This window comes from Rhipicephalus microplus, chromosome 2, assembly GCF_043290135.1.
Source record: "Rhipicephalus microplus isolate Deutch F79 chromosome 2, USDA_Rmic, whole genome shotgun sequence".
Lineage (NCBI taxonomy): Eukaryota > Metazoa > Arthropoda > Arachnida > Ixodida > Ixodidae > Rhipicephalus > Rhipicephalus microplus.
In genome coordinates this window covers 289,240,938-289,256,596 of record NC_134701.1, presented here as the reverse complement: position 1 = coordinate 289,256,596, position 15,659 = coordinate 289,240,938, and the positions used below count along the sequence as shown (strand labels likewise).

At 49.0% G+C, this 15,659-nt stretch overlaps 2 protein-coding genes across 6 annotated transcripts in view; one reads left to right on the top strand and one right to left on the bottom strand.

Annotated features, from left to right (window-relative positions):
• Positions 1-15,659, top strand: part of LOC119177839 (uncharacterized) — a 355,504-nt gene that overhangs the window by 71,503 nt on the left and 268,342 nt on the right. For 3 of the 4 annotated variants that reach the window (XM_075882235.1, XM_075882234.1, XM_075882233.1), the window contains one exon: positions 8,871-8,979. The exons of the other annotated variant lie outside the window; for it this stretch is intronic. The gene's annotated coding sequence lies outside the window, so the exon portion shown is untranslated. The remainder of the gene's footprint in view (positions 1-8,870; positions 8,980-15,659) is intronic. 4 annotated transcript variants of the gene reach the window in all.
• The window catches only part of LOC119177850 (uncharacterized), an 85,007-nt gene that overhangs the window by 59,226 nt on the left and 10,122 nt on the right, over positions 1-15,659 (bottom strand). For both annotated transcript variants that reach the window (XM_037429046.2, XM_037429040.2), the window contains exon 2: positions 8,834-8,960. In XM_037429046.2, coding sequence (XP_037284943.2) covers positions 8,834-8,960 — 127 coding nt within the window. The remainder of the gene's footprint in view (positions 1-8,833; positions 8,961-15,659) is intronic.

Here is a 15,659-nt window from a genome sequence, read left to right as displayed (position 1 = left end):
CCCTGTACACGTTTGGTGCACATCAAGGGGTTGATCATGAGAGCACCTCAGACGTAGGCGGATAGATAGATGGATATATATATATATATATATATATATATATATATATATATATATATATAGATAGATAGATAGATAGATAGATAGATAGATAGATAGATGCCAGACGTGCTTGCAGTACGCAAAGAAATGCTTCCAATTAAAAAAAATGAGCACTTATCTCGACTTTCTCCTTCCTTTTGTTTAAGCTGTGTGCAGTAAGCCTATCTTTCTCTTGAGATGCAACTGGCCTCGCAGAAATTTCTCTCGCAATAACCTAGCGTCTTTAAATGTTCCTTTTTTGAGTGGAGAATCTGCTAGTTCGGCTGCGCTACAGGAGCAACTTCGGGCATCATCAAAAGGTTGCGATAACAACCTTCTCATGATGCCCGAAGTTGCTCTTGTAGTCCAGTCACGGATATGTGCACCTTAATTAAGTAAGTGAAAGTTCACACTTAAAAAAAAAAGTTTACACATTTAAGGGCTCGTTTTCTTTGTTCGTCACAGTATTATCGATTTCTAACAGACAGCTATGTGAGCGATTATTAGTCAGCTACCATCTCGTAATAACATCACGCACTTCATGACGCCAAACAGACAAAACAAAATCGCAGTATATCTACGGTGTAAATGATAATGAGTGGGGCAAAGCTTCGGAGGGTTCTTATTGGTAAACCGTGAATCGTTCATGCATCTGTACATCCGTCCATCCTTCCGTCCGTCCATCTATCCGTCCGTCCATCCATCCATCCATCCATCCATCCGTCCGTCCGTCCGTCCGTCCGTCCGTCCGTCCGTCCGTCCGTCCGTCCGTCCGTCCGTCTGTCTGTCTGTCTGTCTGTCTGTCTGTCTGTCTGTCTGTCTGTCTGTCTGTCTGTCTGTCTGTCTGTCTGTCCGTCCGTCCGCCCGCACTGGCTGAGTGAGTCGTAGGCGGTCACGTGCGAGCTAGGAGGTTCAGACCGACGGATTTGGAAGCCTCACCTGTAAAGGGTGTTCCACGCTCGTCGTATTGGCAAGAGGTGGTGCTGACTAACGCTCCTACGTTGAAATGTACATTTATACCCTAGAAAAGGGACGGGGGGATGACGACCACCTTAAATCAGTGGTATAGCATCGAACGCGTTAATCGAAGGTCGCAGCTTTGGTTCCTGTTGTTGGCAAGCTGTCTCTTTTGTCTACTTTTCTTTCTTCAAATTTAGGTTACAATCACTCCTAATAACGTCCCCTTTACTTTCTTTGGCATTGTCTGTTGGATGTCATTAATATTAGGCACCACTACTTTACCCTGTTCCACTAAACATGATGAAGGCAACAGTAGCCAAGGAAGTGGTGGTGAACGATGGCAGGGAGCTGAAGAGTTCGTACAATGAGAGAATACTAGGGAACGGGAAAGGCGACGGCGGCAACGAGAAGACCCCTAAGTGATGGAAGGCCTACGCGAACAAAGATGCGCCCGTAGGTTTACGAGATGTGTGAGTGCTTGGTTTCAGCGCGTGTTTCTGTTTCTGTAGTTCGGACGTCCGTGTCGTTAATGTGACTGTCTGTGGTCTGCCTAGACCTCTTGGTGCTGAGAAACAAGCTAGTATCACCTATGGCTAAAACAAGTATACTTCGCAATCGTCCAGCTTCGCTGCTTCAAGCCTTGCGTGACTTAGTGAAAACGTCACTTTTTTTTTCCTCAAGCAAGAACTAAAAATGGTGACGCTATTCAGGGAGGATGTAACCTTCTACTGCAGTTGTGTGACGGCCACATTCTGATAGTAATATAGCCTACTCTGAATATGATTGCGTACTTTAAACATTCGCCGGATGCGAAGAGAGAAAAAAGACAAGAGAGAGAGATAAAGATGAAAAGAAAGGCACGGAGGTTAACCAGACGCACATCCGGTTTGCTACCCTGCACTGGGGAAGGGATAAAAGGGAGAAAAGAGGTTGCAGAAAGATGAGAAGGTACACACAATCACGAGCACACTCGGGGAGCACACACAGTCTACAGGCGGTCACTCAGGTTTGTTGACTTAAGGTAAAGTAGCAGTGCTTTAGTTGCTTTCTGCGCAACTGAGGCAGATGCCCAAGGTCCTAGTATCTTCTGCACACAAAATGGTCCGGGGTCAAGTCGATTCAAAACCATCCGGAGCTGGCATCGCTGTGTGTCGTAGCAAGCGCAGCTGCACAGGACGTGTTCGATGGTCTCTTCAGCAGCTCCGCAGTAGTCGCATGTAGGAGTGTCTGCCATACCAATGCGAAAGGAGTACACCTTTGTAAATGCAACACCCAACCAAAGGCGGCATAACAGTGTCGCATCGGAGCGGGAAAGTTGTGATGGTAGCTTTAGCTTGAGCGAAGGATCCAGTTCATAAAATTTACACCTTTGGAAGCTGGTAGACGACCAGAACGTGCGTGTGAGATCTCGAGCCAGCAGGTAAAGTTGTCTTGCTGCATCATTCCTTGATAGAGGAATCGGGACTACACGGGTTCCTTCATGGGCTGAGCGGGCTGCATCATCGGCTAATTGATTTCCGGTAATACCGATATGTCCAGGCAGCCATTGATATATAATATCATGCCCTCGTGCTAGATCTTCATGATGGCAATGTCTTATTTCTTGCACCAATTGGTCATGACTCCTCCTACGCATGGCAGACTGCAAACACTGAAGCGCTGCCTTCGAATCACAGAATACGACCCATTTTCCTGGACGTTCTTGAACTTGTAAAGCAGCCCTTATAGCAGCAAGCTCTGATGCCGTAGATGTAGTCATATGCGACAACTTAAACTTGATTGTCATTGCTGCAGCCGGAATTACAGCGGCACCTGATGAGCTGCTGGACGAGACGGACCCATCAGTGTATATCTGCGTTCAGTCTAAGTACAACTCATATAATAATAGCATTGTTGCTTGCTTCAATGCTACTCTGGAGTGATTGCTTTTCTTTTTGATTCCCGGAATTTCTAGACGTACTTGCGGCTGGTCGAGGCACCACAAAGGACATGCCATTCTTGCACCTGGCGTATATCCTGATGGAATGCTGTTTAGGGGCTTGGCTATGACGTCTGAAAACGTAGCACGTGGTCTTCCGGAGGGTAGAAGGGCCAAGTAGTGGTCGGGGACACGGCTAGCATGTCGAATGTGCGCTCTGAGGCAATCCACAACTCTATATGTCCTGACTGGATGGTCTTTGGCAAGCATGATTGTGGCATAAGTAGAAGCGCATCGGGGCAGTCCTAGGCAGATACGCAGTGCCTGACCCTGCAAACTCTCCAATGAATGAGTATTGGATTTGCAAGTGTTAGTCAGTACCGGCAAGCTGTAGCGCAACAGACCCAGAAATAGGGCCTTGTACAGCTGTAGCATGGAGGCCACAGAAGTTCCCCATGCTTTCCCGCACATGAATTTCATTATATGCACAATAGATAGCAGTCTCTTCTTCAAGTGCGCGCAATGTGGGCTCCACGAAAGACTTCTGTCGGTTATTATGCCCAGGAAACGATGCGTCCGTGCATATTTGACACTCTGCCCATTGATGTAAACAGGGTATGGCGTCATTGGTTTGCGTGTAAACGCCATCAACGCGCACTTCACAGTTGATATAGTTAGGCCTTGTTTCTGAAGGTAGGCTGTTGTGAGGGTTGCTGCCCGCTGTATTCGTGCACGCACCTGAGGGCGAGTAACTGCAGCACTCCAGAGGCAAATATCATCGGCGTATATGGATAGGCACACCGACTTTGGCAGAACCTTCACCAGACCAATGAGGGCAACATTGAACAATGTGGGGCTTAAGACACCTCCCTGAGGTACTCCGCAGTAGGTGTAATGTTCAGCAGTTGTACCCTCATATGTTTGCACAAAGAAACCCCTGCCAGTTATATAATCTTTTATCCATTGAAACATTCGTCCACCAATGCCCATTGCTGCGAGAGAAGTGAGGATGGCATCGTGAGCTACATTATCATATGCACCCTTCACGTCAAGAAAGAGTGCCACTGATATGCGCTTGTGACTTTTTTCTTGCTGAACAAATGAAAAAGACAAGTTTGTCAGAATAAGTCAGGAGCTCTCAACAAGGGCGTATCTATTTTTTTTAATGTTATAGATTTGTTTCATCGTCATAACTACAGTAATGCAGTAAGTTGTGAAGACGTATGGCGATGTGAAAAGAGCCGGAAGGATTCTCCTTGCAAATCAGTTTTTGTCGTCTCGATCCCTTCCGCTTTCCTCTGTTTCTTTTTTTTCTGTCCTGATGAGCTGAGCCGCTTTTTTGAATTGCGAATTCACATGTATGTGCTGTTTTGTAACGAACGTTTCATTCGCGGGCAGGGACAATGTTCACGTTTTTCTTCGTCTTATGATGCATTATTGATAATCATGGATTTATATGCTGTGAGGCGAGTGTATTCATGCGGGAGCCATGGATAAACTCATTAGAGCTGTCCCACACCGGTTTGCGCTGCGGATAGTTCGGACACTTTTCCCCCCCGCGGAAACAATGCGACTCGCCAGATGCGCTCAGTTTCATTAATGAAGCCGTTCGGAGTAAAGCTCACGTAGCGCACACCGCAACGCGAAGCAGATTACAAAATTGGGTCCGTTTCGCCAGCGAAGCTGCGGGAATGTGGGGATATGACGACAGGGTTGAGCAGAACGCGCGGGCTGTGAATCCCGCTTAGCCTGCTTTGATTCCCCAGAAAAACGAACTGGCCCGTGATGCACAGTCGCCATCTCAATACCTCCCGCGGACGCACAATATCCCAATTAAAGGCACGCTACGCACACGCGGGCTTTGTTTGAAAATGAAGTGAGAAAAACCGTAGTGCTTTTTGTTAGCGCGTACAGTGGAGTCAGAAAAGAACGTCTTTCTGGACAATTTGCGTTCAGACGCTTCATGTGTATTCGGAACACTAACACGAATACTTCGCATCAGGAAACTATGTTCGGTATAAACATTTCTTAAAATTATGTATCATCGTTTATGGCGAAGACTTGCAAAGACACAATGACAGCAAGGTTGTTCATAATGATTCACCCCGATTTAGAACGGTAAACATCAGCTTAAATTTTTGAAATAGTCCCTACCGCGGTGGTCTAGTCGCTAAGGTACTCGGCTGCTGACCTGCAGGTTGCGGGATCGAATCCCGGTGGCGGCGGCGGCTGCATTTTCGTTAGAGACGAAAATGCTGTAGGCCCGTGTGCTCAGATTTGGGTGCACGTTAAAGAACCCCAGGTGATCAAAACTTCCGGAGTTCTCAGCTACGGCGTCTCTCATAATCATATGGTGATTTTGGGACGTTAAACCCCACATATCAATGAATCTTTGAAATCGCACCCTTCAAAAGGCATGGGACGCAGCTATTTGCGATATGGTTTGTGAGTACAGCCACACAGATGGCTTTTGTTTTCATATATTTTTTTGTTAAATGTGACGCATTTTTAGCGAACTTCGGTGACTTTGAGCGTATCTATCTATCTATCTATCTATCTATCTATCTATCTATCTATCTATCTATCTATCTATCTATCTATCTATCTATCTATCTATCTATCTATCTATCTATCTATCTATCTATCTATCTATCTATCTATCTATCTATCTATCTATCTATCTATCTATCTATCTATCTATCTATCTATCTATCTATCTATCTATCTATCTATCTATCTATCTATCTATCTATCTATCTATCTATCTATCTATCTATCTATCTATCTATCTATCTATCTATCTATCTATCTATCTATCTATCTATCTATCTATCTATCTATCTATCTATCTATCTATCTATCTATCTATCTGTCTGTCTGTCTGTCTGTCTGTCTGTCTGTCTGTCTGTCTGTCTGTCTGTCTGTCTGTCTGTCTGTCTGTCTGTCTGTCTGTCTGTCTGTCTGTCTGTCTGTCTGTCTGTCTGTCTGTCTGTCTGTCTGTCTGTCTGTCTGTCTGTCTGTCTGTCTGTCTGTCTGTCTGTCTGTCTGTCTGTCTGTCTGTCTGTCTGTCTGTCTGTCTGTCTGTCTGTCTGTCTGTCTGTCTGTCTGTCTGTCTGTCTGTCTGTCCGCTTACGTTTGTGTGCTCTCGTGGTAACCCTCTGAACTTGGCGTGAACCAAAATTAGCATTGGATGGCTTCACGAATATGACGCGCTGGTTAAGACATCAATAATGTCACAATCCCGTCGCGTACATCGCCAAACACTTCCTGCCAGGCAGAGGCACATACCCACGGGCGGATATGTGCCGCTGGTATGCGGGTATTTGCCACAGGTGATTGACACTTAGTATCTACCCAGGAATGACGAGAACACAGATGGGCAATTTCAACGCGTGAGTGTTGACCTAAATAGTGGTTGCAGTGCTGCCTACCCAATTTTATAAAAATAAGATATGTACCCTTTTGATACAGCCGTCACGTTGGGTTAACGTCAATTGTGGTTAGTTGCCATGCGATGAAGTTGATTTATGTAGCAGCGTCACGGGGCCAACAAACTCGCGAACATCAGCGCTTCATATCAGCTTCTGGTGTTGCTAATAGATGCGTTCCAGTTGGCATCGTTGTGCAAGTGCAAACTCTTCAAGGTAGGCATGTGCTTGCAACATTTTTACATATATTTAGTGTCATTTTATGACGTATCGCTTAATAAAAAAATATTGCTATATTCTCACCTCCCCCCCCGCGTGCTTCGCATAGGGTCGATTTCCAGGTATGTAAGACCTGCCAAATTTTTTAACAGCGAGGCTGTTAGGCTATTGGTAACGTGTGCTCCGTTGCCCCGCTGTGGTAGTCTAGTGGCTAAGGTACTTGGCTGCTGACCCGTAGGTTGCGGGATCAAATCCCGGCTGTGGCAGCTGCATTTCCGATGGAGGCGGAAATGTTGTAGGCCCGTGTGCTCAGATTTGGGTGCACGTAAAGAACCCCAGGTGGTCGAAATTTCCGGAGTCCTTCACTATGGTGTCTCTCATAATGATATTGCCACGTTTCATTTCCCAAGTTTTTGTTATCGTCCCAAAACACCACACGATTCTCAGCGCAAACCACGCCTGCAGTTTTCGAGAAGGTTCCGGACTGTAGTAGATCATTTCGATAAGATCACGCCCACTGTGCGAACGGTACAGATTGTTCTGGAACCTACGCCAGCGCCAGCGATAACGCTAGAACATTCGACGGCAAGAGTATAAATGCCGACGCGCTCCGCCGCCTGTCAGTTGTTGATCGAAGGCCGACGCTCCGTTCGCCGCTATCAGTCCGAGACTGCTATCTGTGCAAGACTACTGCTGTAATTGGACTTTCCGTTTACGGGGCACAGGTTCGCCCAAATAAACAGTTAAATCCCAACACGAAGTCTCCTGTCTTCGGCCACGTCACGACCCCGTGACAATATGGTGGCTTTGGGACGTTCAACCCCACATATCAATCAAATAAACGTGGGATTCGTTATAAGGTACTCCTCGGACGGGTATATGCCCCTACTGGTAGTGGGGAAGCCCTACTCTCGTGTGCAGCAGGTGCAAGCTTTAAACTAAAATTCCCACAGGTGAAGTGGAGCACGTGCAACACGTGAAGGATATATATATATATATATATATATATATATATATATATATATATATATATAATATTGTGTGTGTGTGTGTGCTTGTGTGTCATGTCCTCTTTGTTTTTTTTTGTTTTTGGGATTGTTTGTTGTTCTTTGCTTAGTGCTTGAACATGTACTACCTGCATTATAGCTACTGTCTACGTTGTCTTTGTTCACGTAGTTTATATATAACGTAGTTCTGTATTATTCTGCCAATTATTGAAATTTCGTTCTAGTATATATTTATCAAGTGTTGCTTCCCATTTTTTACATGTAACATGCCCCTCCCCTCTGTAGTGTTAAAACCCTGAGGGTATAATAAATAAATAAATAAATAAATAAATAAATATTTGTTTTAAATATCTCCATTTGCATTGCACCCTCTTTTTATTTCATTTGTTTCTTCTCTTTGTCCAATAAATATGTGTTCCGCCCCATAGTACCCGCTTCGTTGGCGGCACACTTAGCATTCTGACAAGAAGCGTGAAGGCATTGAATTCAAAAGCCTTCGTTGGAGCTCGCGGAGAAAGTTTTTTTTTTTCGGCGCACTCTGACAAGAAGCGTGAAGGCATTGAATTCAAAAGCCTTCGTTGGAGCTCGCGGAGAAAGTTTTTTTTTTCGGCGCACTCTGACAAGAAGCGTGAAGGCATTGAATTCAAAAGCCTTCGTTGGAGCTCGCGGAGAAAGTTTTTTTTTTTTCGGCGCACTCTGACAAGAAGCGTGAAGGCATTGAATTCAAAAGCTTTCGTTGGAGCTCGCGGAGAAAGTTTTTTTTTTCTGCGCACTCTGACAAGAAGCGTGAAGGCATTGAATTCAAAAGCCTTCGTTGGAGCTCGCGGAGAAAGTTTTTTTTTTTCGGCGCACTCTGACAAGAAGCGTGAAGGCATTGAATTCAAAAGCCTTCGTTGGAGCTCGCGGAGAAAGTTTTTTTTTTTTCGGCGCACTCTGACAAGAAGCGTGAAGGCATTGAATTCAAAAGCCTTCGTTGGAGCTCGCGGAGAAAGTTTTTTTTTTCTGCGCACTTTGCTGCGCCTTTGACGGTTTCTTCTGAGTGACCCCTCAACCACGCTTGGAAGTATGATTTGTTGAGCGGCTAGATTCAACATTCGAAAGACCCCAAGAAAGACCGCAGTAGTCATTCAAATCAACTTCGGCCATCTGCGCTTATTTACCCTTTACCATATGCACAATAAACTAGTGTCCCTGTAAGTACAGCATTACCAAACACTTACCATAGCGCAGACTGATTCCTTCGAACTCCGCACCCAGGCTGGTGGTGTTGTGGAGGTTGCCCAACGACTCTGGAACCAAGAATGTCAGCAGCGTCCATCCAAAACTCCACACTTCGAAGAACTCGCACTGTAAGCGAGATGAAGAGGTGAGAAGATATTCTCGAATCACTGTGAACTATAACCTGTAGATTAAATTTTGTAGTTTACGAGCAAACTGAGACACAGTTATGAGTAAAGTCTGGTTGTAACTAGCCCATATATATAAATAAATCTAAGTACATGCAGGATGGTATAGGCGTATTGAACACGTGTAAAATGCGTTCGACGTAATTTTGGCTATTAGAGACCGTTTGACTGTAAGAACCACATAAATCGTTTAATATGTGCACTAGAAGCAGTTGATACAGGGTCCATTAAGACTTTAGTGACCTATATTTGTCGCGCAAATGACGTTGAGAAATGCATATTGCCGCGAACCATGCATTGGGTTTGTTTATTTGTGTTTTGTTTTTTTGGCCTGGCTGCGCCGGCCTGTGCTATCGCCGTTTTCACAGCGTTTCGAACAAACGCTACCACAGCGTTTCGAACAAACGCTATCGAACAACGCTTCAGGCGTTGTTCGATAGAAACAACGCTTCAAGCGTTGTTTGTTGGAAACGCGGTTCGAACGAACAGCGTTTCTAACAAACGCTATCACGGCGTTCTCGATACAATTCGACCATTCGAGAAACCCTCGTGCCGAGGGATATAAATTCCCGCACAGCCGATGCCGCGTCATTCGATCGCCGACGCTCACTAGCGTGCACGTCGTTTTGCCGGCCGCTGCTTCGCCGCCTGTGTATTCTTTCAGTTGTTAGGGGAGCACAGGTTCGCTCCAATAAACTTGTTTCCCTTATAGACAACTGCGTCGTCCTTTGCTGCGTGACATCTGGTGGAGGTGCGGGGTACATGAACCCTAAGCCATTGCCAAGCCGACAAGCAAGCCCAACACGACGAGCACGCCCAACTCGTGTCAGCCACCGACAGCAAGGCCTTCAGCCAGAGTTTGGACTGCTCCCGGATAAAAAGAGGAAAGAAGACGTAAGAACCACGATGATCAACGCAGGCACCATGACCAGCGCTACCAACCCTCCCGTCGTTCTGCAACAACCTCGTGAGCCCCCATCATTCCGAGGATCTCCTGGTGAAGACCCGGAAGAGTGGCTGGAGAAGCTGGAGCGCATCCGCATCTTTAACAGGTGGGATGACGAAGAAACGTTTCGTCATGTCTTCTTCTATTTGGAGGATGCAGCTCGAACGTGGTTTGAGAACCATGAAGGCTCCCTAACCGACTGGACTGTCTTTAAGAGCTAATTCCTTAAAACATTCGCTACGGTTGTGCGGAAAGAACGAGCCGCCCTTTTGTTGGAGACGCGAATGCAACACCCTAACGAAGGTGTTGTACTGTTCGCTGAGGAGATGAAGATGCTGTTCCGGAGAGCTGACCCCGAAATGGCAGAAGATAAGAAGGTGCGCTTTCTGATGCGGGGAGTTAAACAAGAGCTCTTCGCTGGACTCATCCGCAACCCCCCTAAGACCGTCGCTGAGTTCGTCACCGAGGCTTCGATGATCGAGAGGACCTTGGATATGCGTTCGCGGCAATACGATAGACCACTCAACACCCTTTCGGTGAACCCGGTAAACGCCCCTGGATTGGCGACGGAAGACTTGCGGGAGACCATCCGCGCCGTCGTTCGCGAGGAACTGAGGAAATTGTTCCCAGCAACGCCGCAGCCCCAAGTCGCCTCCCTCACTGACGTCGTCCGCGAGGAGGTTCAGCAAGCACTGGGGAATTCCACGCCGTCGGAAGCATCTTGCGAACCACAAGCGATGGCCTACTCCGCTGCTGCTCGTCGACCCCGACCCGTCCCAACCCGTTATCAAGAGGCCCCGCCGTATACCGCCGCCCAACGTCGCCCGCCCAACCCCCTGTAACCCGAAACCAGGCGCCCAGGAAGACCGAGGTGTGGCGAACGCCAGATAATCGTCCGCTGTGCTACCACTGCGGAGAGGCCGACCACGTCTACCGCCGCTGCCCGTACAAGAGGCTGGGTTTGCGTGGGTTCTCCGTCGACGCACCCCGCCCGCGAGCCGGCCAGCGCCCATTTGAGATCGAAGAATACCTGTCGAACACCAGCCGTGGACCATCCCGTTTCAACCGTTCGCCGTCGCCCTACCCGTACCTAATCCCCCAACCGTCACAGCAATGCTGACTTCGCCCGTGGAAGGTCCCCCAGCCCACGAGGGGGAAACTAAAAGCAGCAACTTCTGGAGGTGGTTGCACAACGGCGGGAAAATGAAAACCCTCCAACGACGCAAGACCGTGATTCACGACATGCCCTCATCCCGACTTCCCGACGATACCCTGACGAGACCCCCGAAAACGACGACAGCTACGCTGCGCGACGCGTACCCGAAATGACGAAGCCTGCCGCTGAGAAGACGACGATGACGACGCATAGTGCCCGACCATCAACACGCGCAAGCCGCGATACGACGCCCCGACGCACCCGAAATTCGAGGAAAGCGGCATCCGACGTCCAGTTCTCCATCGACGGCCTTGACGTAGTCGCCCTCATCGACACGGGAGCCGACTACTCGGTCATGAGCGGGTCATTCGCGTCCAAGCTAAAGAAAGTTACGACCAGATGGGACGGTCCGCACATACGCACAGCAGGAGGCTACCTCGTGACCCCAAGTGGAATGTGCACATCGCGCGTCACCATAGACGGCACTACGTACCCTGCGGAGTTTGTCATTTTGCCTAACTGCTCCCGCGACGTAATTCTCGGAATGGACTTTTTGACGGACAATGGCGCAATAATTGATCTGCAGACCAGGTCGATAACGTTTTCTTCCGATCACTCCACGACGCCGCAGCCGAACCTCGGACACCGTGCTGCTGTAAGGATCGCCGACGATCACGTCACCCTGCCACCCCGCGCAAGCTTGATGATCGCCGTCAATTGTGAAGGTGCTGCTCCTGACGTCGACGCTATCGTGGAGACTGACCAAAGGTTGCTTCTAGACCGCGGTGTGTCTGTCGCAAGAGGCATTGCGCGGTTTAAGCAACGCAGATCCCACGTTTTGGTCACCAATTTCACCGAGGAGTACCAGCATCTAAACAAGGGCGCTGCAATTGCGTTCCTCGAAGAAACGCAAGAAGCGAGTCAAGTGATCGCGGTCGCCACCTTTGAACGCGCACGCGCAGATGCTTCCAGGCTGACACATCCTTTCGACGTGAACCCGGCGTTGTCGCAAGAAAATCGGGACAGATTACTGGAGTTGCTCCGTCGCTACAGCGAGTGTTTTTCCTCGAACTCGAAGTTACGTCAGACACCTTTGGCGAAGCACCGGATAATAACCGAAGATGGAGCCCGACCTACCAGACAGTCACCGTACCGCGTTTCTTCACACGAGCGCGAAGCCATCCGGACTCAAGTAGATGACATGCTCAGCGACGACATAATACAGCCATCGAAAAGTCCGTGGGCTGCGCCGGTTGTACTCGTGAAGAAAAAAGATGGCACTTTAAGATTCTGCGTTGACTACCGGAGACTAAACAAAATCACCAAAAAGGACGTGTACCCCCTGCCACGAATCGACGACGCCCTCGACCACCTCTGCCACGCCAAGTACTTCTCATCCATGGATCTGAAGACCGGCTACTGGCAAATTGAAGTGGACGAGAGAGACCGAGAGAAGACTGCATTTATAACCCCGGATGGTCTATACGAGTTCAAGGTGATGCCGTTTGGGCTGTGCACGGCGCCCGCAACGTTTCAGAGAGTTATGGACACTGTGCTAGCAGGCCTGAAGTGGCACACTTGCCTCGTATACCTCGACGACGTTGTCGTATTCGCCCGGACTTTCGACGAACACCTCACAAGGTTGGAATCTGTACTCGAGGCCATTCGTACGTCGGGGTTAACGCTGAAGCCTGAGAAGTGCCGTTTCGCGTACGAGGAACTCAAGTTCTTGGGTCACGTCGTGAACGCCGCGGGAGTCCTACCTGACCCGGCAAAAACATCAGCCATTGCGAACTTCACAAGGCCGAAAGATAAGAAGGGTGTGCGAAGGTTTCTCGGACTGTGCGCATACTACCGGCGCTTCGTCGCAAACTTCGCACGCATTGCAGAGCCACTCACGCGCCTGACGAAAGAAAGCACCCCTTTCAGCTGGGAAAACGACCAAGAAAAGGCATTCTGCGAGCTGCAACAACGCCTGCAAAACCCGCCCGTGCTCGCTCATTTCGACGAAAACGCCGAAACGGAAATGCACACGGACGCCAGTGATATCGGTTTGGGTGCCGTCCTCGTCTAAAAGCAAAGCGGTTACGAAAAGGTAATCGCCTATGCAAGCCGTGGTCTGTCGAAGGAGGAGAGAAACTACTCTGCCTCCGAGAAAGAGTGCCTGGCTATCATATGGGCCATTTCAAAATTTCGCCCATACGTCTATGGTAGACCGTTTAAGGTTGTGACAGACCATCATGCGCTGTGTTGGCTCGCCAATTTGAAGGACCCCTCTGGCCGTCTTGGGCGGTGGAGCTTGCGCCTGCAAGAGTTCGACGTTACAATATTCTACAAATCCGGCAGGAAACACTCCGACGCCGACTGCCTGTCCCGCGCCCCCGTCGACCCACCACCACAGGACTCCGACGAAGACAGCGCGTTCTTCGGAGTCGTGACAGAGAGCGACCTAGCCGCCCAGCAGCGTGCCGACCCTGACCTCCGCGCCATGATCGACTACCTCGAAGGACGCAACGTCGCCGTGCCTAGGGCGTTCAAGCGCAACTTACCAGCATTCAGCCTCAAAAACTCCATCCTAGTGAAGAAGAATTTCAACCCCGGAACGAGAACGAATTATCTACTTGTCAACCCCGCAGACCTTCGTGACGAAATTTTGGAAGCGTGCCACGACGACCCGTCTTCCGGACATCTCGGAACAGCTCGCACGATTACAAAAATCAAGGCGAAATACTTCTGGCCCCGCCTTACATCCGATGTCACCCACTACGTCCGGAGCTGCCGTGACTGCCAGCGACGAAAAACACCACCGACGAGACCAGCCGGACTTCTGCAGCCGATCGCCGTCCCAACGAGGCCCTTCCAAAAGATCGGAATGGACCTTCCGGGCCCGTTCCCTACATCCCGATCCGCGAACAAATGGATTGTCGTAGCGACAGACTACATGACGCGCTACGCAGAGACCACCGCTCTTCCTAGGGGAACTGCACAAGAAGTTGCAAAGTTCTTTATTAACCAAATTGTGCTGCGACATGGAGCCCCTGAGGTCCTAATCACGGACCGCGGAACGACCTTCACTGCGGAGCTCATGCAAGGAATCTTACGCTACAGCAACACAGATCACCGAAGAACGACGGCGTACCACCCCCAAACGAATGGACTAACGGAACGGCTCAATAAGACAATCGCGGATATGCTGTCTATGTACGTCGACGTTGAACATAAGACGTGGGACGAAGTCCTCCCGTACGTCACGTTTGCGTACAACACGGCTATTCAAGAAACCACGCAGATGACACCGTTCGAGCTCGTCTACGGAAGACGGCCGACTACGATGCTCGACGCCATGCTTCCGCACGTAGAAGACGACGACCTCAACGCCGACGTCCAAGGATACCTCCAACGTGCGGAGGAGGCCCGCCAGCTCGCTCGAGCTCGTATAACGGACCAGCAACTGGTGGATGCCAGACGCTACAATCTCCGACGCCGAGACGCCGAGTACCATCCTGGAGATCGTGTGTGGGTTTGGACTCCCATTCGACGACGTGGACTCAGTGAGAAACTTCTACGACGCTATTTCGGACCCTACCAGATTCTACTACGTGTTGGCGAACTAACGTACGAAGTGATCCCCGATGGGGACTCCCGTACATCATGACGACGCACGCGGCCCGAAGTCGTCCATGTGGTTCGCTTAAAACCTTTCTACGGACGATGATGAACTTTTAATTTGTGTGGACTGTCCCTTATGTTAGCATCGGGTCGATGCACTCTTAGAGGGGGGGTAATGCCGCGAACCATGCATTGGGTTTGTTTATTTGTGTTTTGTTTTTTTGGCCTGGCTGCGCCGGCCTGTGCTATCGCCGTTTTCACAGCGTTTCGAACAAACGCTACCACAGCGTTTCGAACAAACGCTATCGAACAACGCTTCAGGCGTTGTTCGATAGAAACAACGCTTCAAGCGTTGTTTGTTGGAAACGCTGTTCGAACGAACAGCGTTTCTAACAAACGCTATCACGGCGTTCTCGATACAATTCGACCATTCGAGAAACCCTCGCGCCGAGGGATATAAATTCCCGCACAGCCGATGCCGCGTCATTCGATCGCCGACGCTCACTAGCGTGCACGTCGTTTTGCCGGCCGCTGCTTCGCCGCCTGTGTATTCTTTCAGTTGTTAGGGGAGCACAGGTTCGCTCCAATAAACTTGTTTCCCTTATAGACAACTGCGTCGTCCTTTGCTGCGTGACAATATCATCAGATGGCAAAAATAGAAAAAGGAAAAGAAGAGGCGAGAAAAACACTGTTAAGGCAGTTGTCGATGAAGTTTTACAGTGTGATCAAAAATGTTTAGTCTTAAGTAGCCTATACATAAATGAAACCAAACGCATGCAGCACTGCACAGGCATAGCCAATGAACACGTGTGAAAGGGGCTCGATGTCATTTAGGCTGGTAAAGGCTATTGATCATAAGAGCCACACTAACAATTGTATAATGTGCTCGCTTTAAGCACTTTCTCGGTACTTTGACAGGAAAAAAAAAC